This window comes from Elephantulus edwardii, unplaced genomic scaffold (assembly GCF_000299155.1).
Source record: "Elephantulus edwardii isolate Elephantulus edwardi_28Jun2011 unplaced genomic scaffold, EleEdw1.0 scaffold00151, whole genome shotgun sequence".
Taxonomy (NCBI): domain Eukaryota; kingdom Metazoa; phylum Chordata; class Mammalia; order Macroscelidea; family Macroscelididae; genus Elephantulus; species Elephantulus edwardii.
In genome coordinates, this window is record NW_006399901.1 from 5,148,911 (window position 1) to 5,168,017 (window position 19,107).

At 47.4% G+C, this 19,107-nt stretch overlaps 1 protein-coding gene across 1 annotated transcript in view; it reads right to left on the bottom strand.

Annotated features, from left to right (window-relative positions):
• The window catches only part of SSH1 (slingshot protein phosphatase 1), a 56,102-nt gene extending 38,388 nt beyond the window's left edge, over window positions 1-17,714 (bottom strand). The window contains exons 1-4 of the mRNA XM_006894896.1: window positions 17,710-17,714; window positions 16,575-16,678; window positions 11,413-11,477; window positions 10,617-10,738 (exon numbers count right to left, since the gene is read on the bottom strand). Of these exons, the coding sequence (XP_006894958.1) occupies window positions 10,617-10,738; window positions 11,413-11,477; window positions 16,575-16,678; window positions 17,710-17,714 (296 nt within the window). The remainder of the gene's footprint in view (window positions 1-10,616; window positions 10,739-11,412; window positions 11,478-16,574; window positions 16,679-17,709) is intronic.
• Between the last annotated feature and the right edge of the window lie 1,393 nt (window positions 17,715-19,107).

Genomic DNA, 19,107 nt, shown 5'->3' on the forward strand with positions numbered 1-19,107 from the left:
AATGGCTCTCAGGGGTAAAGCGTGTGTGTGTGTGGTGACTACAGAAGAACACAGGTCCCGGGGCACTGGGGCTGGGGCTACAAGGGCAAGAGAGGCAAGCCACCTTTTGACAGGACTTAAGGTCTAAGCAAAGGCCTGTCCTGGGGTCCCATCCACAGAGGACTCTACCGATTGCAAAGCCCGAGCGGATCGGGGAGGGCTTCATACGGCCCTAGCACTCAGAGTGCTCCCAGTTCAAGAGCCAGCCCAGCGGGCAGCTCGGGTCTCTCAGGAAGCAGGTGCTGATGGGAAACTCTGGAAGCAAAACCTCCGTCACCACTCCGACTCTTCTGTCACAACACCTGAGTGCCTCTCCTTTGGACCCACAGAAGTCACCCTTTGGGGTCAATGCTCATCTGGCTCCTCTGTGAATCAGGGAGACATAAACTAATGGCAGGAATTTAGAAGAATGAGCTTCTCCTGCCTTCCTCAGGCCAAAAGGTTCTGGTGAGGACCTGGGTATTGTCTCTAAGCCATGAGGTGAACATGAGAGCCTGGCTCTGGGTGGTGGGACTGTGGAAGGATAGTGGGTCCCACTGCCCCATAATGTCTGGGCTCAAAGGACCACTGCTTATGGGCAAACAGGAAGGTGTTCTTGAACCTGGCTCGTTGCAGTGGCCCCTTGAGCCCCCTCCTCAAAGCACAAGGACCAGAACTGGCCGGGGGACGGGCATGCAGCAGGCTGTGGCTCCAGCTAACAGACAGGGGGCAGGTGACCTGTATACAAAGCCTGCAGTGGGAGGCACTGAGGGACAGGACCACATGGGACACAGAATCAGAGTGCAGAAGGAATGGCAGGGAGAAGAAGGAGGGAGGGAGAGGCGCATCTCAGTGTGAGGAGGAATGATGAAGAATGGAGGTTGTGTCTGTGTCTAATAATACGTTCATGACCTTGAGACTGCAGGCTCTGAGGGAACAATTCCAGCTGGACGCGCTAGAAAATCCACACTGAATCCTCCCCCGCGGGTGAGTGACTGCACGGATCAATTAATGAATCACGGATGAATAAATGAATGAATGGATGAGGGCTTGTGAGTTCGGAGCGTCCAGGCAGCATGTAAGGAAAGGATTACATTTCTGGGTTAGTGTAAAGGACCAAGCCCAAGTTCTGCCTCTGCTAGTGACTAGGATGGCCCTGGCTTATCACCTTGACCTCTGGGAGCTTCCAGTTTCCTCATCTGTAAAACATGAGTTAGGGATACGTTGTCCCGAGGGAGGGAGCCTGCAGTGTCGTCCGCAGGGAGCTGCACTGATAATCCCAAGGTGACGACTCTCTAGCAGTTCGAATCCGCCAGCATCTCTGAAGGAGAAACATGGGCGATTTGTAGCCTCAGAAAAGCCATGGCAGGTCAGCCTTCCCTCTCCCTCTCATGAATCGGGGCCGACTCAATGGCGACAAGACGACCCTGCCTCCCAAAGGAGTTCCCTGGTGGCCCAGCTGGCTCAGCGCACAGCTGCTCACCAAAGGGTTGAAGGAGTGAGTCCATCCAGAGGTCCTTCTGAAATAAAAAGTCCACCAATGTACTTAATGAAGACTCAGTCACTGAGAATCCTGAGGGGTGAAGTCCTACACACACAGAGACACAGAGACACAGACACAGACACAGACACAGACACAGACACAGACACAGACACACACACACACGCACGCACGCACGCACGCACGCACGGTTTGCCATGACTCAGAATTGACAGGACACTAACTGGGACAGTAACTGTTCCCAGGAGGCAGGTTAACGATGAACCGAGGGCTTTCCAAAGGCCCTATGTAAACAATACTGGGGGTTCTACAGCTTAAGCCAGAGAGGGGACTGGAGGAGAATAGGACTTCTGTGGGATTCCAGGGTCAGGCTGCAGCTGTTCAGTGCCAGCACGTCAACGATATCAGAGATGGTGAGGATGGCACAAGACAGGGCAAGGGAAGAGCCTCAAAAAAAAAACCATAGGGCAAGGATCAGATCTGTTATTTATATAAAGAAATTCTTTTAGAAATAACTTATTTTTATACACTATTATAATTTGTTGTTGTTGTTAAGTGCCGTCGAGTTACAGGCGACTCATAGCGACCCTATGAAGGAGAGTCCTCAACACTCTGTGTCTCTCATCCTCTCTCCAGGTTCATGGGGTTTCCGGAGGCAAGCTGTTACAGAAGTGGATGCCACTCCTGCTTCCAAGCTTGTTTTAATCAGGGAGCTCCAGCCCAAACTGTCCGCATTGGGTAACCAGCCATTAACACATTTAACACATCAGTGTCACAGTGTCCAGCCTCACAGCAACCACAAGTGACTGCTGTACGGCAAGTAGACACACCAGGGCTATACGACCTGCCTGCCTCTCATTAATAATAATTCATTATTAATTATCTATATAAGTGCCCTACAGTGTGCCATCCTCACCACCTCTGACACGCTCAAGCTCCTTGTTAGACTCGCTCTACGTCCATTTGTCTTGTTGAGGGTCTTCCTCTCTTTCTCTGACCCTCCAACCTTCCCAGCACTGTGTCCTTTCCCAAGGACTGGCCTCTCCTGACAACATGCCCAAAGCCTGTGAGATACATTTCACCATCCTTACCTCAAGCAGCACCCGCTGCACACCTCAGCTGTCGGCTTCCACTGGGCTGGCAGATACCCTGCCCCAGGCCAGACAGTGTATTTTCTACTCCCCACAGCCTGTGTGCTTGGTTTATGACATCTGCACGCTTGCTCTTTCAGGAACAGCACTTACGTGGCACGTTTTCTGTACTGGGGTGGGGACCTGCAGCTGCTTATTTTATAGTTTTTGTATGTGTATGTTTGACCTGATACACTTGCTGCAGAAGGTCAAGGACTGCAGCCTTCATGGATTGAAGTTCAACATCAAGAAAATAAAGATTCTCACCACTGGGACCACTGGCAGCATCGTGAAGAGATTGAGATTGTTAACACCTTTGGTTTGCTTGGCTCCACAATCGACACTCTTGGTACCAGTAGCCAGGCAATTAAAAGATGAATTGCATTGGTAAAGTCTGCTGTCAGGGACCTCTCCAGAGTACTGAAGAGCAACGATGTCAGTCTGGAGACTAAGATGCACCTGATCCTGACCATAGTCTTTGCAATTACTTGTTATGTGTCAGAAAGCTCAACAATGACAAAGGATGACAGAAAGATAACTGATGCCTTTGAGCTGTGGTGCTGGAGAAGAGTACTGAATATACTATGGACTGCCAGGAGAACAAACAGGTTTGTCCTGGAGAGAGTGAAACCAGGCTGCTTTTTGGAGGCAAAGATTCTGAGGCTTCATCTGACATACTCTGGACATGCTGCAAGGAGGGACCAATCCTTGGAGAGGGACATCATGCTTGGGAGGGTGGATGGACAGGGCAAAAGAGGAAGACCCAGGATGAGATGAACTGGCTCAGTGACTGTGGAAATGATGGTGGTGTGTCAGAGACAATAAGGTTGGCACAGGATAGAGCGTTTCAGGGCTATTGTACACAGGGTCACTATGAGTCGAAAGCGACTTGAAGGTACATAACAAAACAACAACAACAACTAAACACATTAGGAAAGTCTGCTGTCAGGGACATCTCCAGAGTACTGAAGAGCAACGTTATCAGTCTGGAGACTAAGGTGTGCCTTACCCAGGCCATGGTCTCCGTAATTACATGCTATGAATCAAAAAGCTGGACTTAGTGACTGAGGTAATGGGGGTAGGTGTGTCAGAGATAATAAAGTTGGCTCAGGAGAGAGCAGGGTACAGAGCTGTTGTACATAGGGTCGCTATGAGTTGCAGGTGACTTGAAGGCACATAACAACAACAGCAACAACTAAACACCACTCTTCATCAAAACTTAAAGATAATGGTCAAGTAGGTGGTGGTGGGGGGCTAACCTTCTGAGAAAGCTGTCCAGTAGTGACCCCTCAGGAAAGACCAAGTCCACAATTCTCCAAGCAGCTCTCTGGGGTTCTCATCCAAAGGCACACTGCACTAAATACTCTTCTAGACCTTTCTAGATCTCCCAACCAGTCCAAGGCCACAGAATTCAGCACAAACCCCAAAGTACCATAAGAAAGTTCCTTATTTTGTTAAATAAAATGTGTTGAAAAAGTCATGGAAGGACTCTTGTCACAGCTTTTGTGGCTGAGCTCCTAACTCACTTCTAATAAGCCTGCGGTGATTTCTAACAGGCCGGTTAGCTCCCTCACAGGGGCAAGACAAGAGTCCCCAGGAACATGCTGTTCACATCCTCCATGTCTTTTTCTCCCATCAGTCTTGCCTGAAAGGCTCTTAAAACATATCTTCCAGCTTGGCTCCCAGCCTTGAACTTGCCCCATCGCCCACTGGTCCTTCAAAACCCAGCCTGAGCATCAAGCCTCCAGGAAGCCCCAGGCACGGCTCTCTCCGCCCTACCTCTCCTGTGTTCCCATCAGGCTCCATGTCTCCATCACTCAGCGCATCACCCCAGATGCCAACGATATGGTGGCGGCAGCTTTCTTCGGGGGCTGTCCAAGGTCAAGAACAATGCTCACTCTTGCTTCTTTGTTTATCTGGGCCAACTACTCTTTCCTCAAGCACTGGGAAATGCAAATAAATTGTTGGCTTAATGAATGCTTAAGCAGTTGAACGATGAATGAGAAGGGCCAGACTAGTAATCTAGTTTTAACAAAGGCTTCGTGATGACCTCATGCACACGGATTCAGCCTGGACAAGATGAGCTGCTGAGCCTCATTTCACACGCTCATCCTAACAGCCTTTGCAATTACTGCTCCCTCTCTCCTCTCCTCTTCTGATGACAACATGCTGTTAAGGCCTGGATTCACCCCTATCTGCTCAGGGGTCCCTTCCTCCTCTTCCCTTTTTTCTTTTTCACTTTAACTCTTTTGAGTGGCCCACCTTTCACTAGCTATGCCCATGTCTGACTGCCTTAGTAAACCCTTTTCACTTGTGCTAAACTCCCGCTGCGTGAGTCAGTTCACTTAACTACAGTCACCTCAACTCACTCCCTGTTTTGTTGTTATGTGCCATCGAGTCGCCTGCGACTCATAGCGACCCTATGTACAACAGCCCTAAACTCCGCTCTGTCCTGTGCCAACCGCACTGTCTCTGACACTCCCATCCCAATTATCCCAATCACTGAATCAATCCACCTCATAGAGGGCCTTCCCCTCCTGTGCTGTCCCTCCACCCTCCCAAGCATGATGTCCCTCTCTAAGGACTGGTCTCTCCTCACAACATGTCCAAAGTTATGTTAGACGGAGCCTCAGAATCCTTGCCTCCAAGGAGCCACTCTGCTTTTAGTATGTTTCATACTGGAGGTTCCACTGAGACCCATACTCTTCAAATCGGCTGGAAGTAACTCCTTCCTCAGCTGAGAACAAGACAATGGTCACAAGCAATAATCAGCCTGTCCCGTTCCTGTTAATCGACCAGGCAGCAGCCACCTCTAGAGACAGAGTAGGAGAGGCTCAGTTCGGAAGCAGCAGGCAGACCTACACCCACATGTCAGCAGGAGTTAGCAAGAAAGAGCTCCTCGTCGGATTCCCTGAAGAATCAGGCTGTACACTTCTCTGGGAAATGTTAAGGGCTGTAATTGCTACCTGGTCTCTCTTACTCTCACAGAGGAGCGCTGGAGTCTCCTCGGAAACGGGAAGAAAATATTACACTTGCACCAACTTGACAGTGCAGCAGGGCCAAACGGTGGTTACATCAGGAAGTAACCCCACCCCCAGCCAATGACACACCTGCACCAACGTGAGAGTGTGGCAAGAGCCAAAAGGTGGTTACACCTGGAAGTAACTCCCTCCCCAGCCAATCACACAAGTCCCTAGGTGGGGCTGGACCACACCAAGTCTTAAGATTGGGAGTCAATCAAAGCAGTGCCCACTGGGCATCCCCCTCTCCTCTTCTGCAGACAGCAGGCTGGAAGGTCTGGTCTCACCCATCTTTACAGGGGTCCTTCCCTTTCCGCTCTAACTCTTGCATGGCCCACCTTACACTAGCTATGCCTCTGTCTTATTGCCTTAATAAACTTTTTCCCACTTGTTTTGCTTAAAAGAAATCTTTGCAATAATTCACTTGGCTTTGAGACAGTTACTGGGAAATTCCAACTCTCTGATAAAGCATTTGACAGAGATGTGATAACAAGTACTTCAGGATCTATCTTAGTTATCGATTTGCTGTTGCATACGAGTCAGAACCGACCCATAGCTGACCCTGTGGTGGGCTTTCAGAGGCAGTTAACGGCATGGGAGGGGAGTGCCCATCCTTCTCCAGCAGAGCAGCTGGGCTTTGGGATTGCAGCACAGCCTCTTGTCACTAGGCCACCAGAGCTAGTATCTACAGTGCTGCTAAAACAGAAAACAGGTACACTGTGATAGCTGGAGTCAAGACAGAAGTGGCCAACAATTTCATTTTACTTGGATTCACACTCTTGGAACCAGGAGTCAAGAAATCAAAAGCGAATTGCACTGGGAACATCTGCTGTCAGGGACTTCTCCAGAGTACTGAAGAGCAACGATGTCAGTCTAGAGACAAAGGTGCGCCTAATCCAGGCCATGGTCTTTACAATTACTTACTATGCATCAGAGAGCTGGACAATGACTAAGGATCATAGAAGAACTGATGCCTTTGAGCTGTGGTGCTGGAAGAGAGTCTTGAACATACCATGGACCATGAGGAAAACAAACAGGCCTGTCTTACACAGGGTAAAACCAAGTTTCTCCTTGGAGGCTAGGATTTTGAAGCTCTGCCTCACATACTATGGGCACGTGGCTAGGACAGACTGGTCCTTGGAGAAGGACATCATGCTCATAAGGGTGAAGGGACAGCACAGGAGAGGAAGACTCCAGATGAGATGTATTGTAACTGAGGCAATGGGGATAGGTGTGTCAGAGACAGACTGGCTCAAGATACGGCAGGCTTCAGAGCCGTTGTACACAGGGTCACTATGAGTTACAAGTGACTTGACAGCACACAAAAACAACAACAACAACAACAACATATTTAACTTTTTGAGAAAGAGCCAGACCACCTTCTAGCAAGAGCAGTAAGGCAAGAGAAGGAAGTAAGAGGTACACAAATCAGCAAATAGGACGTAAAACTATTTCCATATGTAGATGACATGATCGTACACTTAGAAAACCCTAAAGATACAGCGACAAAACTATCAGACATAAGTGACCAATTCAGTAAAATGGCAGGATACAGGATCAACACACAAAAATCAGTTGGATTTCTCTACAGTGATAGAATATAGAAATGGAGTTAAGAAAGACAGTATCAATTACAACAGCTAATCACAAGAGGAAATGCTTGGGAAAAATCTAAGTAGAGACAGAAAAGACCTATACAAACAACATTTCAAATGAGATTTTTAATAACCCATATGCTATTGCTGCTAGGTTGTTGTCGTTGTGCACCTTAGAGTCGGAACCAACCTACAGGTGACCCTCCAGCAGGTTTTCAGAGGCAGTTAATCACATGGGAGGAGATGCCCCTCCTTCTCTGGAGGAGCAGCTGGTGGCCACTGTGTGCTTTCAGGATTGCAGTGCAGCTTCTTGCCCCTAGGCCACCAGAGCTGTAGCCCCAATTCATCGCAACTCTACATACAATAGAATAAAACCATGACAGATCCTGTGCCATCGTACAATCAACATGCTTACGCCCACTGCTGCAGACACTGTGTCAATCCATGTCATTGAGGGTCTTTGTCTTTTTCACCAACCCTCTCGGCTGAAGCTCTGGTGGTCTAGTGGTAAGAAGCTGTACTGCAACCCCAAAGGCGCGTGGCTCCAACCCACCAGCTGCTCCACAGGAAAGGCAGGCAGTCTCCTCTCACATGATTTACTGCTTCTGAAAACCTACTGGTGGATCAGCTATGAGTCAGTTCTGACTTTATGACATACAACAGGAGCTTTTTCCAGCATGATGTGCTTGTTCAAGGACTGAAACATCCCTGGATAAGATGCCTGAAGTATGTGAGACCAAGTCTCACCATCTTGCTTCTAAACAGCACTCTAGTTACACCTCTTTCATATTTTTTTTTTGGCAGCCCGTAGTATAGTCATTACTGTTCAACAACACTACAATTCAAAGGCATTGCTGGGATGTAATGTTGAATGGGAACTGACCCATAATTGGCTCTATGATGTTTCCAGAGGCAGTAAATCGCAGAGAGGAGGTTGCCTATGTTTCTCCTGCGGAGCAGCTCACAGATTCTGTGCCTTCCGGCTGGCAGTGCAGCTCCTTACTGTTAAGTTTGGATGGGGGACCCAGGGGAGAATGAAGATTTCAAACATTACTGAGAAGAGCAAATTGCCCTTACCTGCCTGGCTGAGCTAACAGGCGAATCATAAATCAGAATGGAATGTCCCTCCCTACAGACAGTTATAAAAACCCTCCCCAATTAAATTCACAGTGTGACTTCCCCATTCTGCATCTCCAGAATAAAGAACTTCACCCGGGAGCTCCCCTATCCACCCCCCTTCAGTAAAGCTGCATTAAGTCTTCTCTCATTCTTTCTGATTCCTTCCTTAAGACCGCTAACTTACCACTTACCACTAGGCCATCCAAGCTCCTTCAAAGGCATGGAGGTAAAGATTTACAACACAAATTTTAGGAGGACGCAGAATTCTCCGTAACAGAATTCAAAGATTATCAAAACCTTACAAAGCATTTGACAGGATGCCCACAAATTTATTTCTACAGCACTCAGGGCTAAATTTTCCAGCACCATGTAACTTCTACACTCTCAGTGGTCACTGAAGGGACATTTGTAGTGTTGTGCTGATGGGCTGAGCATCTGCAGTGGTTCAAACCTACTTTGAGCTCTTTGGGAGAAAGATGGGAAGTTTATTCCTGTTACGATTCACTGCCTCAGAAACCTGATGGAGGGTTGGTTTAAGTTGGAACTAACTTGATTCTCATAAGCTGGCTGTGTCTCATAGAGTGGCTGGCATACAAGAGGAGACCTGGTGGGTCCTCCTGCTCCAGGGGCACGACTGTTGTTGTTGTTAGATGTAGTTAACTACAACTCCTCACAACCCTGTGAAGATATCTGAGCCCTGCCCTATTGTGAGCCATCCTCATCATCTCTGCCACACTAGCGTCCACTGCCCGTGACTGCACTGGGTCAATTCATCTCGTTGAAGATCTTCCCCTCCTTCATCGTCCTTGCACTTTCCTCTGCCTGACGTCTCTGCCCAAAGACCAATACTTCCTAAAAACACGCGCAACGTGCGTGAGATGAAGTTTCACCATCTTTTCCTCTACGGAGCATCCTGGCTGCATTCTCTCCAATACTTACTGGTTCGTTCTTTTGGCAGTCCATGAGATGGATATATAATGCTCTGCTCCAGCAACGCAACTCAAAAGGCACTGATTCTTCTTCTGTTGTCTTTATTCATTGTCCAGCTCTCAGATGCGCAGCAAGCAACTGAGAAGACCACGGACTGGATCAGGCACACCTTAGTCTCAAGACTGAAACTGTTGCTCATTAGCACTCTGGAGAGTTCCTTGACAGCAGATTTCCTCCAATGCAACATGCCATTTGAAATCCACCAAGGTTATTAATTGTGGATCCAAGCAAGATTAAGTCGTTGACAATTTCAATCTTGTCTCCATCTATCATGATGCAGTCTATTAGCCCAGTGGTGAAGAGCTTTGTTTTCCATCTTGATGTTTAGACCCTCGATGAGATGGATTCACTGGCCTGGGACTCGGAGTTACCCTATCTACTACAGCTCTGAACCCTGCTCTATCTTGTGCCAACTTTATTGTCTCTGACACACCTACCCCCATTACCCCAGTCACTCAATCAATCCATCTCATCGGGTCTTCCTCTCCTGCGCTGTCCCTCTACCCTCCCCAGCAAGATGTCCCTCTAAGGACAGGTCCCTGCTTGCAACATGCCCAAAGTATGTCAGATGGAGCCTCAGAATCCTTGCCTCGAAGGAGCAGCCTGGTTTCACCCTCTCCAGGATGAACTTGTTTGTTCTCTTAACACTCCATGGTATATGCAATACTCTTCTCCAGCACCACAGCTCAAAGGCATCAATTCTCCTCCTATCATCCCTAGTCACTGCTCAGCTTTCTGATGCATAGCATGTAACTGCATAGACCATGGCCTGAACAGGTGCACCTTAATCTCTAGACCGACATTGTTGCTCTTCAGTACTCTGGGGAGGTCCCTGACAGCAGACTTTCCCAGTGCAATCTGACTTCTGATTTGGAATAAAAACTCACGCCCATGGCTCAACTTTCAGTCAAACAACACACTAGCCCTTAAGGTGACTCATAACACCAGAGAGGCGCTCACTTCTTAGAATAACTTACCATATAAGGTCAAAAGTGCAGCATTTGCCCAAAGAGAAATCCCTAAAGGCAGGAGAGGGTGCGGCAGAAAGATTAATGGAAATGAGAATCATAGGGAGGAAATGGGAGGAGTGTGATTGTACTGTGAGTGGTGTCATTAAAGTTTTATAACTAAATTCATATGAATAAGGTTTGAATAGAAAACCAATTATGTTTTGCAAACCTTCAATTTTTTAAAAATAAAGACATCAATCTGGAAGGAACTGTCCCCTCCCTGTCAGACGCACCTTTCCTTACTGGAGAAGTCAACTCCCAGCAGTATGTTCTCTTCGGTGTCCTGACGTCCACTGCTGTACACCACCACCATGTACCGGACGCGGTCTGTCCAGGCGCTCTCTAAACGCACTGCCTAACGGGGAAAATCACCTGCAGTCAGGTGAGGCATTACACAATCGACACACCACAATCAAGAAGTCTTGCTTTCTACTTTTCCTCTATGAATTTAGGCATTAAGAAGAAATTCTGGAGAGAAGGAACCACATCTTGGTTAGTTCCTGAGACCAGCGACAGAGGATGGTCTCAACAGATACTCAATGTCTGTTCAGTGAGTGACCGGACAAAATGCGGGGAGGATTCTCTTCTGAGAGAGGCTCAGTGACAGGGTTGGCACATCCCGCACCAGACTGTTGGGGAGCTATGCCAACCAGTCTTTCAGATACTACCAGTGTCAACCACGGTGGACAGGGTTCGACATAACCTTCTGTACTGGGAGAAAAACATGTAGCCAGAGAAAACGCTACTGCTACCGAACACTGTCCCATCACCAACAACGGTTGAAGGCAGTGCAGAAAGAGACAACACCCTGTTGTGTTCTTTGCCAGGATTCGCGGGTCACAGTCAATGCCAACAAGAAAAGTGAGACCTGACGCATTCTTTCACCTGCCCATTTGGCTCCAGCGGCTGTGAGCAATTGGGGAGAATTCTTTATAAACTCAAATTAGAATTCCTTAGAACCCAAAAGCCTCTTTTCCTACCAAGCCTCCCCATTAAAATGGAACATGCGGTCCTCTCGTGGCCTCTTACCAGCTTGATCCTGTCTTCACAGCGCAGAAGGTTGATCATGACTTGCAGGTGTTGGGGTAAGTCGCCTGTTGGGGCAAGAAAGAGTGTTTTACTCACCTCCTTGTCAGGCAGAAACCTATACACTGCCTTTGATGGCTCGGGACAAGATGGGGACACTCTGTGTCACATACTTTGGGCGTGATATTAGGAGGGGCTGGTCCCTGGAGAAGGGCATCGTGCTTGGAAAAGCAGAGGGTCATCAAGAGTCCTCAGAGAGATGGACTGGTCTGGGGGCTGTAGTCATGGGGCACAGCTGAGGTTGTGCGGCAGGGGCAGGACCAGGCTTCGATCTGTGGTGTATGGGGTCACGGTGAGCGGGCATCTAACAGCACCAACCATCCTACATCACGGAGAAACAGCACGTTCACATCTCCATCTCTCCTGCTCCACTCTTGCTACTGCATAATAAACAGGTTCCTCAGTTAACTGAAGAAGTGACTGTTCCAGGCCGAGGGCCACTCCAACAGAAAGGCACCATTACTCGGTTTCTAGGGGGTTTTTTAGTAGATTGCTAGGTGGTTCTACTAAGGCACCTTCAGGTGGACTCAAACCTTAAACATTCCAGTTAGCAACCAAGCGAGTTAATCACCTGCTCTGCCTGAGGGCTGTGATACACACAAGGGTCACCACGACCTGGAACTGTGTCACTGCTAACCGGCTTGGGGGCAGTGGTGGTTCGGTGGTAGATAGCTTGCTTTCTGTGTAGGAGACCAGGAAACAGACATTCCCAGCCACTGTGCAGCCACCACTCAGCCTGTGGTTGTGATGCTGAACAGGACTAAGAGGAAGGGCTGGCGATCTGCGTCTGAAAACCAGTCTGTGAAACCCCTCTGGGTCACAGTGCTCCCAAAGATAGGGGCCGAGCAGGAGCGGGGACTGTGTTTCACTCTGCTGGCAATCAGGAGATCAGCTCGACAGACCTTAACAGCGGCTGTGGCCGTATGCAGCTTTTCCTGAATTATGCTGTTGTTGCTGGGTGTTGTTGAGGTGATATTACTCACCACAGATCGAAGCCTGATCCTGAACCCTGCCTCTCCTGTACCATCCTCATCACCTCTGATACACACGAGCCCATTGCTGGAGTCGTTATGTGAATGCATCTCTTTAAGGATCTTCCTCTCTTTCAAGAACCTTCCATTTTTCCAAGCATGATGTCCTGTCCAAGGACTGGCCCCTCCTTATGACATGCCCAAAGCATGTGAGATGATGTCTGGCCATCTTTGCCTCCAAGGAGCACCCGGGCTGAACTTTCCCCGGATGTCTTTGCGTTCATCTGGCAATCTGTGGGCTTTTCTCCAGATCCACACTCAAAGGCAATTCCTCTCCTGTTCTCCTTAGTCATCATCCACCTTGCAGATGCACAGAAAATAACTGAAAAAGACCATGGCTTGAATCAGGTGCACCTCAGTCCTTAAACATCATCACTCCACATTGCTTCTAAATGCCAGACTGGGCTTTTTTCTGAAGGAAATACAAATACTTGAAAACGAGAATTTCTAAAGATTAACTCATAGCAAATTTACGTTCAGTGCAATCTGGTGACATGCCCTCCAGAACAGAGCATGCTTTACCAAGTTACTCTAGAGATGCTAATTAGATGCCCAGAAGGCTGAACACCGGTTAGGATCACAACATCTCACAGATGACACCACCCGAGCTCCTCCGAAGAGCCAGCGCTGCTAACACACTTGAGGACTGTGAAATAAGCTGTGGTCTGCTTCCCTTTCAGAAGCATCTTTTAAATTTTCAAGCAGCACTGACAGAGGACGTCCGGATTGCACCTCTTGACTCAGATCATAAAATGCCCCATCTGCGGAGTGATGTGACTAGGTTATTGTTAATAACGGAAAGGTCTGTGGTTTGGACCCATCAGTGGCTCCAAGGGAGAAGGATGGACAGTTTCCTCCTGTAAAGATTTACAGCCTCAGAGACCCAAAGGAGGATTCCTAGGAGTGAGAACCGACCCAGTGGCAGGGAATAGGCATCCCCATGTTCTATCTGGAAAACAGCGGTTCAAAATCAAAAGGAGGCGGCTGCCTCCCCTCTTTTCCTCTCTGTGGGGTAACTAGCACCACACAACCATCCTGGTTGGCTCTTAACCTGCAACCTCCCCGCAGCTCCCAGGACTGCCCAGAGGACAGCAAAAGGGAATTCTTTGTGCGATAAATGCCGTGATGAAAGGGCATTTCCACAGACAGCTCTCTGCGCGGTTGTCTGTGAAGTATAGGAGTGCTGGTGCATGGGAATCCCGCCTGTCTGCATCCACACCAGGCTCCGCGGCTGCGGGGGTCAACTGGCACCCTGGGCAGTGCTATATGTGACAGTCCCCAAGGGACAAGCCACCAGGAAATTCAAGAATCAAAGCTGTGCTTATAGGGTCACTGAGCTAGAAGTCTTAGTAGTTATGATAGGCACCATGTACCGAGTGCCTCTTATGAACTTGGTATTCTGAGTTAATGTGAGAGCTCCCTATTATGGGTGGCTCCACGCGAAGGAGTTGAGCTGGTAAGCTAATGGCACGTGGTTTAAACCCACTACCCGCTCCACAGGAGGAAGACAGGCAACCTCCTCCTGTGCGATGCTGTTTTTAGTTGTTGTCGAGTCTTGTATGACTCATAGCAACCCTATAAGCAAAAGATCTGAACTCTATTCTATCCTGTACACACAAGAGCCCACTGCAACAGTCACCATGTCGATCCACCTGGTTGAAGGTCTTCTTCCTCTCCCTTGCTGACCCTCAACCCTTTCCAGCATCATGGTCTTCTCCAAAGAACAGCCCCTCCTAGCAACATGTCCAAAGTATGTGAGGTAAAGCCTCATCATTCCTGCCTCTAAAAATCACTCTGGCTGAATCCTCTCCAAGACATATCTGTTCATTCTCTGGGCCGAACATGGGATGTTCAGTGCTCTTCTCCAATATTAAAGCTCAAAGACATCAATTCTTTTTCTGTCATCCGTATTCATTGTCCAGCTCGCAGATGCATAGCTAGTAACTGGAAAGACCATGGCCTGAATCACATGCACCTCAGTCCTCAAACTGACATCATTACTCCTCAGTAATTTGGAGAGGTTCCTAACTGCAGGTTTTCCCAGTGCAGTACAACTCCTTATTTCCTGACTGCTGGTACCAACAGAGTTAACTGTGCAACCAAGCAAGACGAAGCTGTTGATAATTTCAATCTTTTCTCCATCCATCATGACATTGCCTATTGGTCCAGTGATAAAGATCTTTGTTTTCTTGATATTGAAATGCAATCCATATTGAAGGCTGCATTCCTTGACCTTCTGCAACAAGTGCTTCAAGTCTTCCTCACTTTTCAGCAAGCAAGGTTGTGTCATCTGCATAACACAGGTTATTGATGAGTCTTCCTCCAATCCTGATGCCACATTCCTTTTCACAGAGTCCAGCTTCTCAGATAATTTGCTCAGCAGACTGAATAGGTAGAATACAACCCTGACGCAATCCCTTAACTTTAAACGATGCAATGTAATACCTCTGAAAACCCACAGCAAGGAGTTGGTGCTAATTTGACATATGCTATAACCATAACTTTGAATTTCCAAACAACTGTGTGAGGGGCCAGTATTTGAAACCCATTCAAAAGACAGGAAACTGAGGTTAATGAGGAGGTGGATAAGCTGTTAATGCCTGCTAAAAAAGTCACAGAGCTGGGATCAGAAGCCAGGTCTGACTTAGTTTCTACGAAGCACATTCTCTTTTCACAGATCACACTGTCTCCCTGTGCAGGCTGATAATTTCTTAGCTTCAAACAGACTTAAAATCTTGATTATAAATATGTGAAAATACTGATTTTTTTCCTGGCATCTGTTCTGTGTGATAAGATGGGAAATTCAAGCCCAAATACTCAGATTCAAAATGAGGCCAGATGACCTGAGGTTAAACAAATAGCATGATTATAGGGGGCAGGACAAGTGGCCTTGAAGCTCACTGATCTGCAAGCCCTTGACAAGACAAATGTAGCCCACCGCTTTCAAGTAATTTTCAATCCACAGTGACCCTCCACGGGGCTTCCCAGTCTGTAAATCCTTATGGGATGAGAGTGCCTACCGTTCTCCCAAGCAGTAACTACTGAATTCGCATCATCGACCTTAGGCAACCTGACACATAATGTACGATGCCACCAGGACTCCTTGTCCTTGGGCAGGTTATGACCTTTCTCAAAGGTCCACTCCTATGCAAATGCTTCTCAAATTTCTCTTTACAAGTTGCCTTCAGTTTCAGAGCTGAACCACTTAAGAGAAGCAAGCATTTCTTGCGGGTTTGTTTTTTGATCTGCACTACTTCCCAGGTAGGGAGCTCTGGTGTCTTAGTGCCAAGTGGCTGTGCTGCCAAGCCAAAGGCATCCAGTTTGAATCCACTAGCTGCTCCAAGTGAGAAAGATGGGCAACCTCCTCCCATGAGCCGTAGAGTGCCTGAGAACCCACTGGAGGGTCGTCAGCTATGAGCTGGTTCCTCACCAGCACATAACAACAATGACTACTCAGTTAGCGGGTAGCTCTGGGGATAGAACCTAGATAGCCGATCCAAAGACTCGGAGCCTGGTAGTTCGAAACTACCAGTGGTTCTGTGGGAGAGCGATGAGCAGTCTCCTCTTGTGTGATTTACAGTCTCAGAAACCTGAAGTTGACCCATGAGCCATGAACGACCTTGATAGCAGTGAGATTTTTGACTATTCATTTTAGGGTTTTTTTTTTTATTACTTTCATCCACTAATGAGGACTAGGAAGCTCCGGTAGCCTAAGTGGTAAGGAACTGTGCTGCCAACCCAAAGGCAAATGGTTCGAATCCACCAGCTGCTCAAAGGGAGAAAGATGGGCAGTCAACTCCTGTGCAATTTACAGGTGCTGAAAATCCACTGGACATTCAGCTATGAATCAATTCCAACTCAACACACAACACTGAGTAATAGACTTTTCACTCTAAGAAATACTCTTGGCCTGCCCTTAAAGTCAAGGATCCTGAAAGTCCCAAGTAGAATATTCCCAGTGCCCAGACTAGTCCACCGGGTGGATCCCGGGGCCCCTCTCCCAGGGGTCCACGTACGGCCCGAATGTCTTCTGGTGCCCTGCCCGTCTGACTTGCACAAAGCTCGAGCCCTCACCTGCATGCTTGTGGGGATGCTGCAGACTCCGCTGGCCTTGAGGGCTGTTTCCCTGTTGTAAGAAGAGGGCAGCTCCTTTCACCATGAAGAAGCTCTCGCTTAAGCTGGGGAGAACAAAACCAGAACACAGTTAGGGCGCAATGCGGGCAGGAAGGCGGAGAGGGACCACGTGTGACGGAGAAGCAAGTGTGCGCATGCGCGCCAGGGGGCACGTGGCAATGGAAACCTCGGGTGGCACACGGCAACCTTGAACAGAAATGTGTTCCGACACGTTTCCCCCGTCCCTTTGCAAGCTGCTTGCTGTCAGCGCGTGCACCAAGTTGACACACTGGCCGAACGTGGCAGAGGAGAAGTGCCCTGTAGAGTTCTTGGCTGTAAACAGAGGTGTTCATTCTGTTCACGTGGGGTCAACAGGAGTTGGAGTGACTCAACAGGATCTCACAAGAATAAGTTGTTCTTACTTTCTTCCCTCCAATTTAAGTGAAGGCTGAAGGTTTACAAATCATACCAGTTTTTCACACAATCATTAACAGACATTTTGTTCTCTAACATGAATTACCATTAATGAATGCAATTAATTAGTGTCTAGTAAACCTTTTGTTGGATATAACCTTTCATTAACTTTTGTTCCTGATCCCCATTAACCGTTCAAAAATGAGTCTCAATCTGTGCAAACTTTTCCGCTGACTTTTTTTCAAGACCCATAGCACTTTATTGCAGATCTGGGAGGGCAGTGAGATTCCTTCAAAAACTGCCTCCTTACCTAGACTTTTAGAATAGCAGTCTTATAATTGTTTCTGTGACTGACTTATGTCACTTGGCATAATTTCTAGATTTATCTATGCTGTGCAGTATGTCACAAATTTTCACTCATTTTTCAGTGGTGTGTAGCACTTCACTGTGTGAACATACGGCCATTTCTTTATCCCTTTGTTCACTGATGGGCAAGTGGGTAACGACAGACTTTACAGGATCAAGTCACCAGGTCTTATTCCTGCAAAGCTACTGAGGAGATTCAAACTGACAACCTTTAGATTAGCAGTTAAGTGCTTAACTGTGTGTCTGCTATCAGGGCTTCTGTTAAAACACCCCCAATTTCTCTCTGAGACCACGTGTGAGGAGCTCACTGTGGCACGGCATGTCCCCAAACCAGGAACCAGCTTGAGGGGGATGGCCGACCGTTTTGGGATTTCTCTCCCCAACTCTTCCTGTTGATCTTTGCTTTCAATTCCCTGACTTCCTATTTTGTTACTGTAATTTTTATAAAGGGCTCAGAACTGTGCTGGGTACACTAGTTCTTTTTTCTTTGTGAACTAGTTTACTTCTGCTGTTGAAAATATACACAGGAAGACATACAGTGTATGCACATGCAATTCAGCCAACATGAATTATACTTTATTCTTTTCTGACCTGTTTTTCCCCCACTGACATAAACTCATTGCCCCCTAACCTGGTTATAAAACCATTTGAATTGCTGCTGTCAGACTGACCCCACAGAGAAATGGTTCCTTTTCAAAGTACAGCTTTCCAGGAAGACCTTCTTTACTGGTTAACTAAACTGTGGCATGGCTTAAAGTAGAGTTCGGTGCATATTTTTTGGAGTAAGGTTTAAAGGTTATGCCAAGGCAGCAGTTGTGGGGGTTAACCTGACCTCTGTGGCTCCTGAAAGCCTCCGACTTTTAGCAATGCTGATGTTTTTTGGTGTTGTCCCTTGAGGAAATGAAGCCAAGGAAGAGGAAATGACATTTTAACTTGTTTGCATGTTAAGGAAAGGCCTGTGAATTCACTTGGTCAAAGGGGTGTCATCCATCCTTGGTGGAGAAAGATAAAAGGTAGCCGAAGAAATCTCTCAGTGCCATGAATCTCTGGCCGTTATTATTTTAACTAGCAGTTGTTATCTGTACTCAACCTACCATGCTTTTAAGATTATAATGAAGAAGCATCCACTTTAAAGATTTGTTAAGAAAAAAGCTTATGAAGGAATTAAGATTAGATGTAAGAAAGAGACATCGTCAGCTATTAATTACTGCCTTTCTCACATTGCTGTCCTTTCAGAATCAAGTCATAGCTAACCCTCTAGTGAGTTTCCAAGGCTGTAAGTTGCACGGGAGGAGACCATCGTTCTCCTGAGGGTCAGCCAGCTGGTGGATTTAAACCTTCAGAGAAGTGCTGCCACTGGGTTTGCAGCCCAATTCCCTACAGATCAGGCCACCAAATCTCCTCTCAATATTTACAATTATTTAAAAACGCTATCAGCATTGCTTCATGTGTCTGTTGGCCATCTGCATGTCTTTCTCTGTGAAAAGTCCTTCCATATCTTTTGCCCATTTTGTAACCAGGTTATCAGACTTTCTCTTGTGGAGGCCCTGTAGGATTCTAGAAACTTCTGTTATGAGATCCTTGAATAAGATGGCATTGAAAAATGGTTCTTTCCCCCCAGTCATTTGGTTTTCTCTTCAGACACATAAAGAAATACTTAAAATCATTGACAAGAAGAGAGATGCCAACCAAAACCACAATGAGGTATCTTACC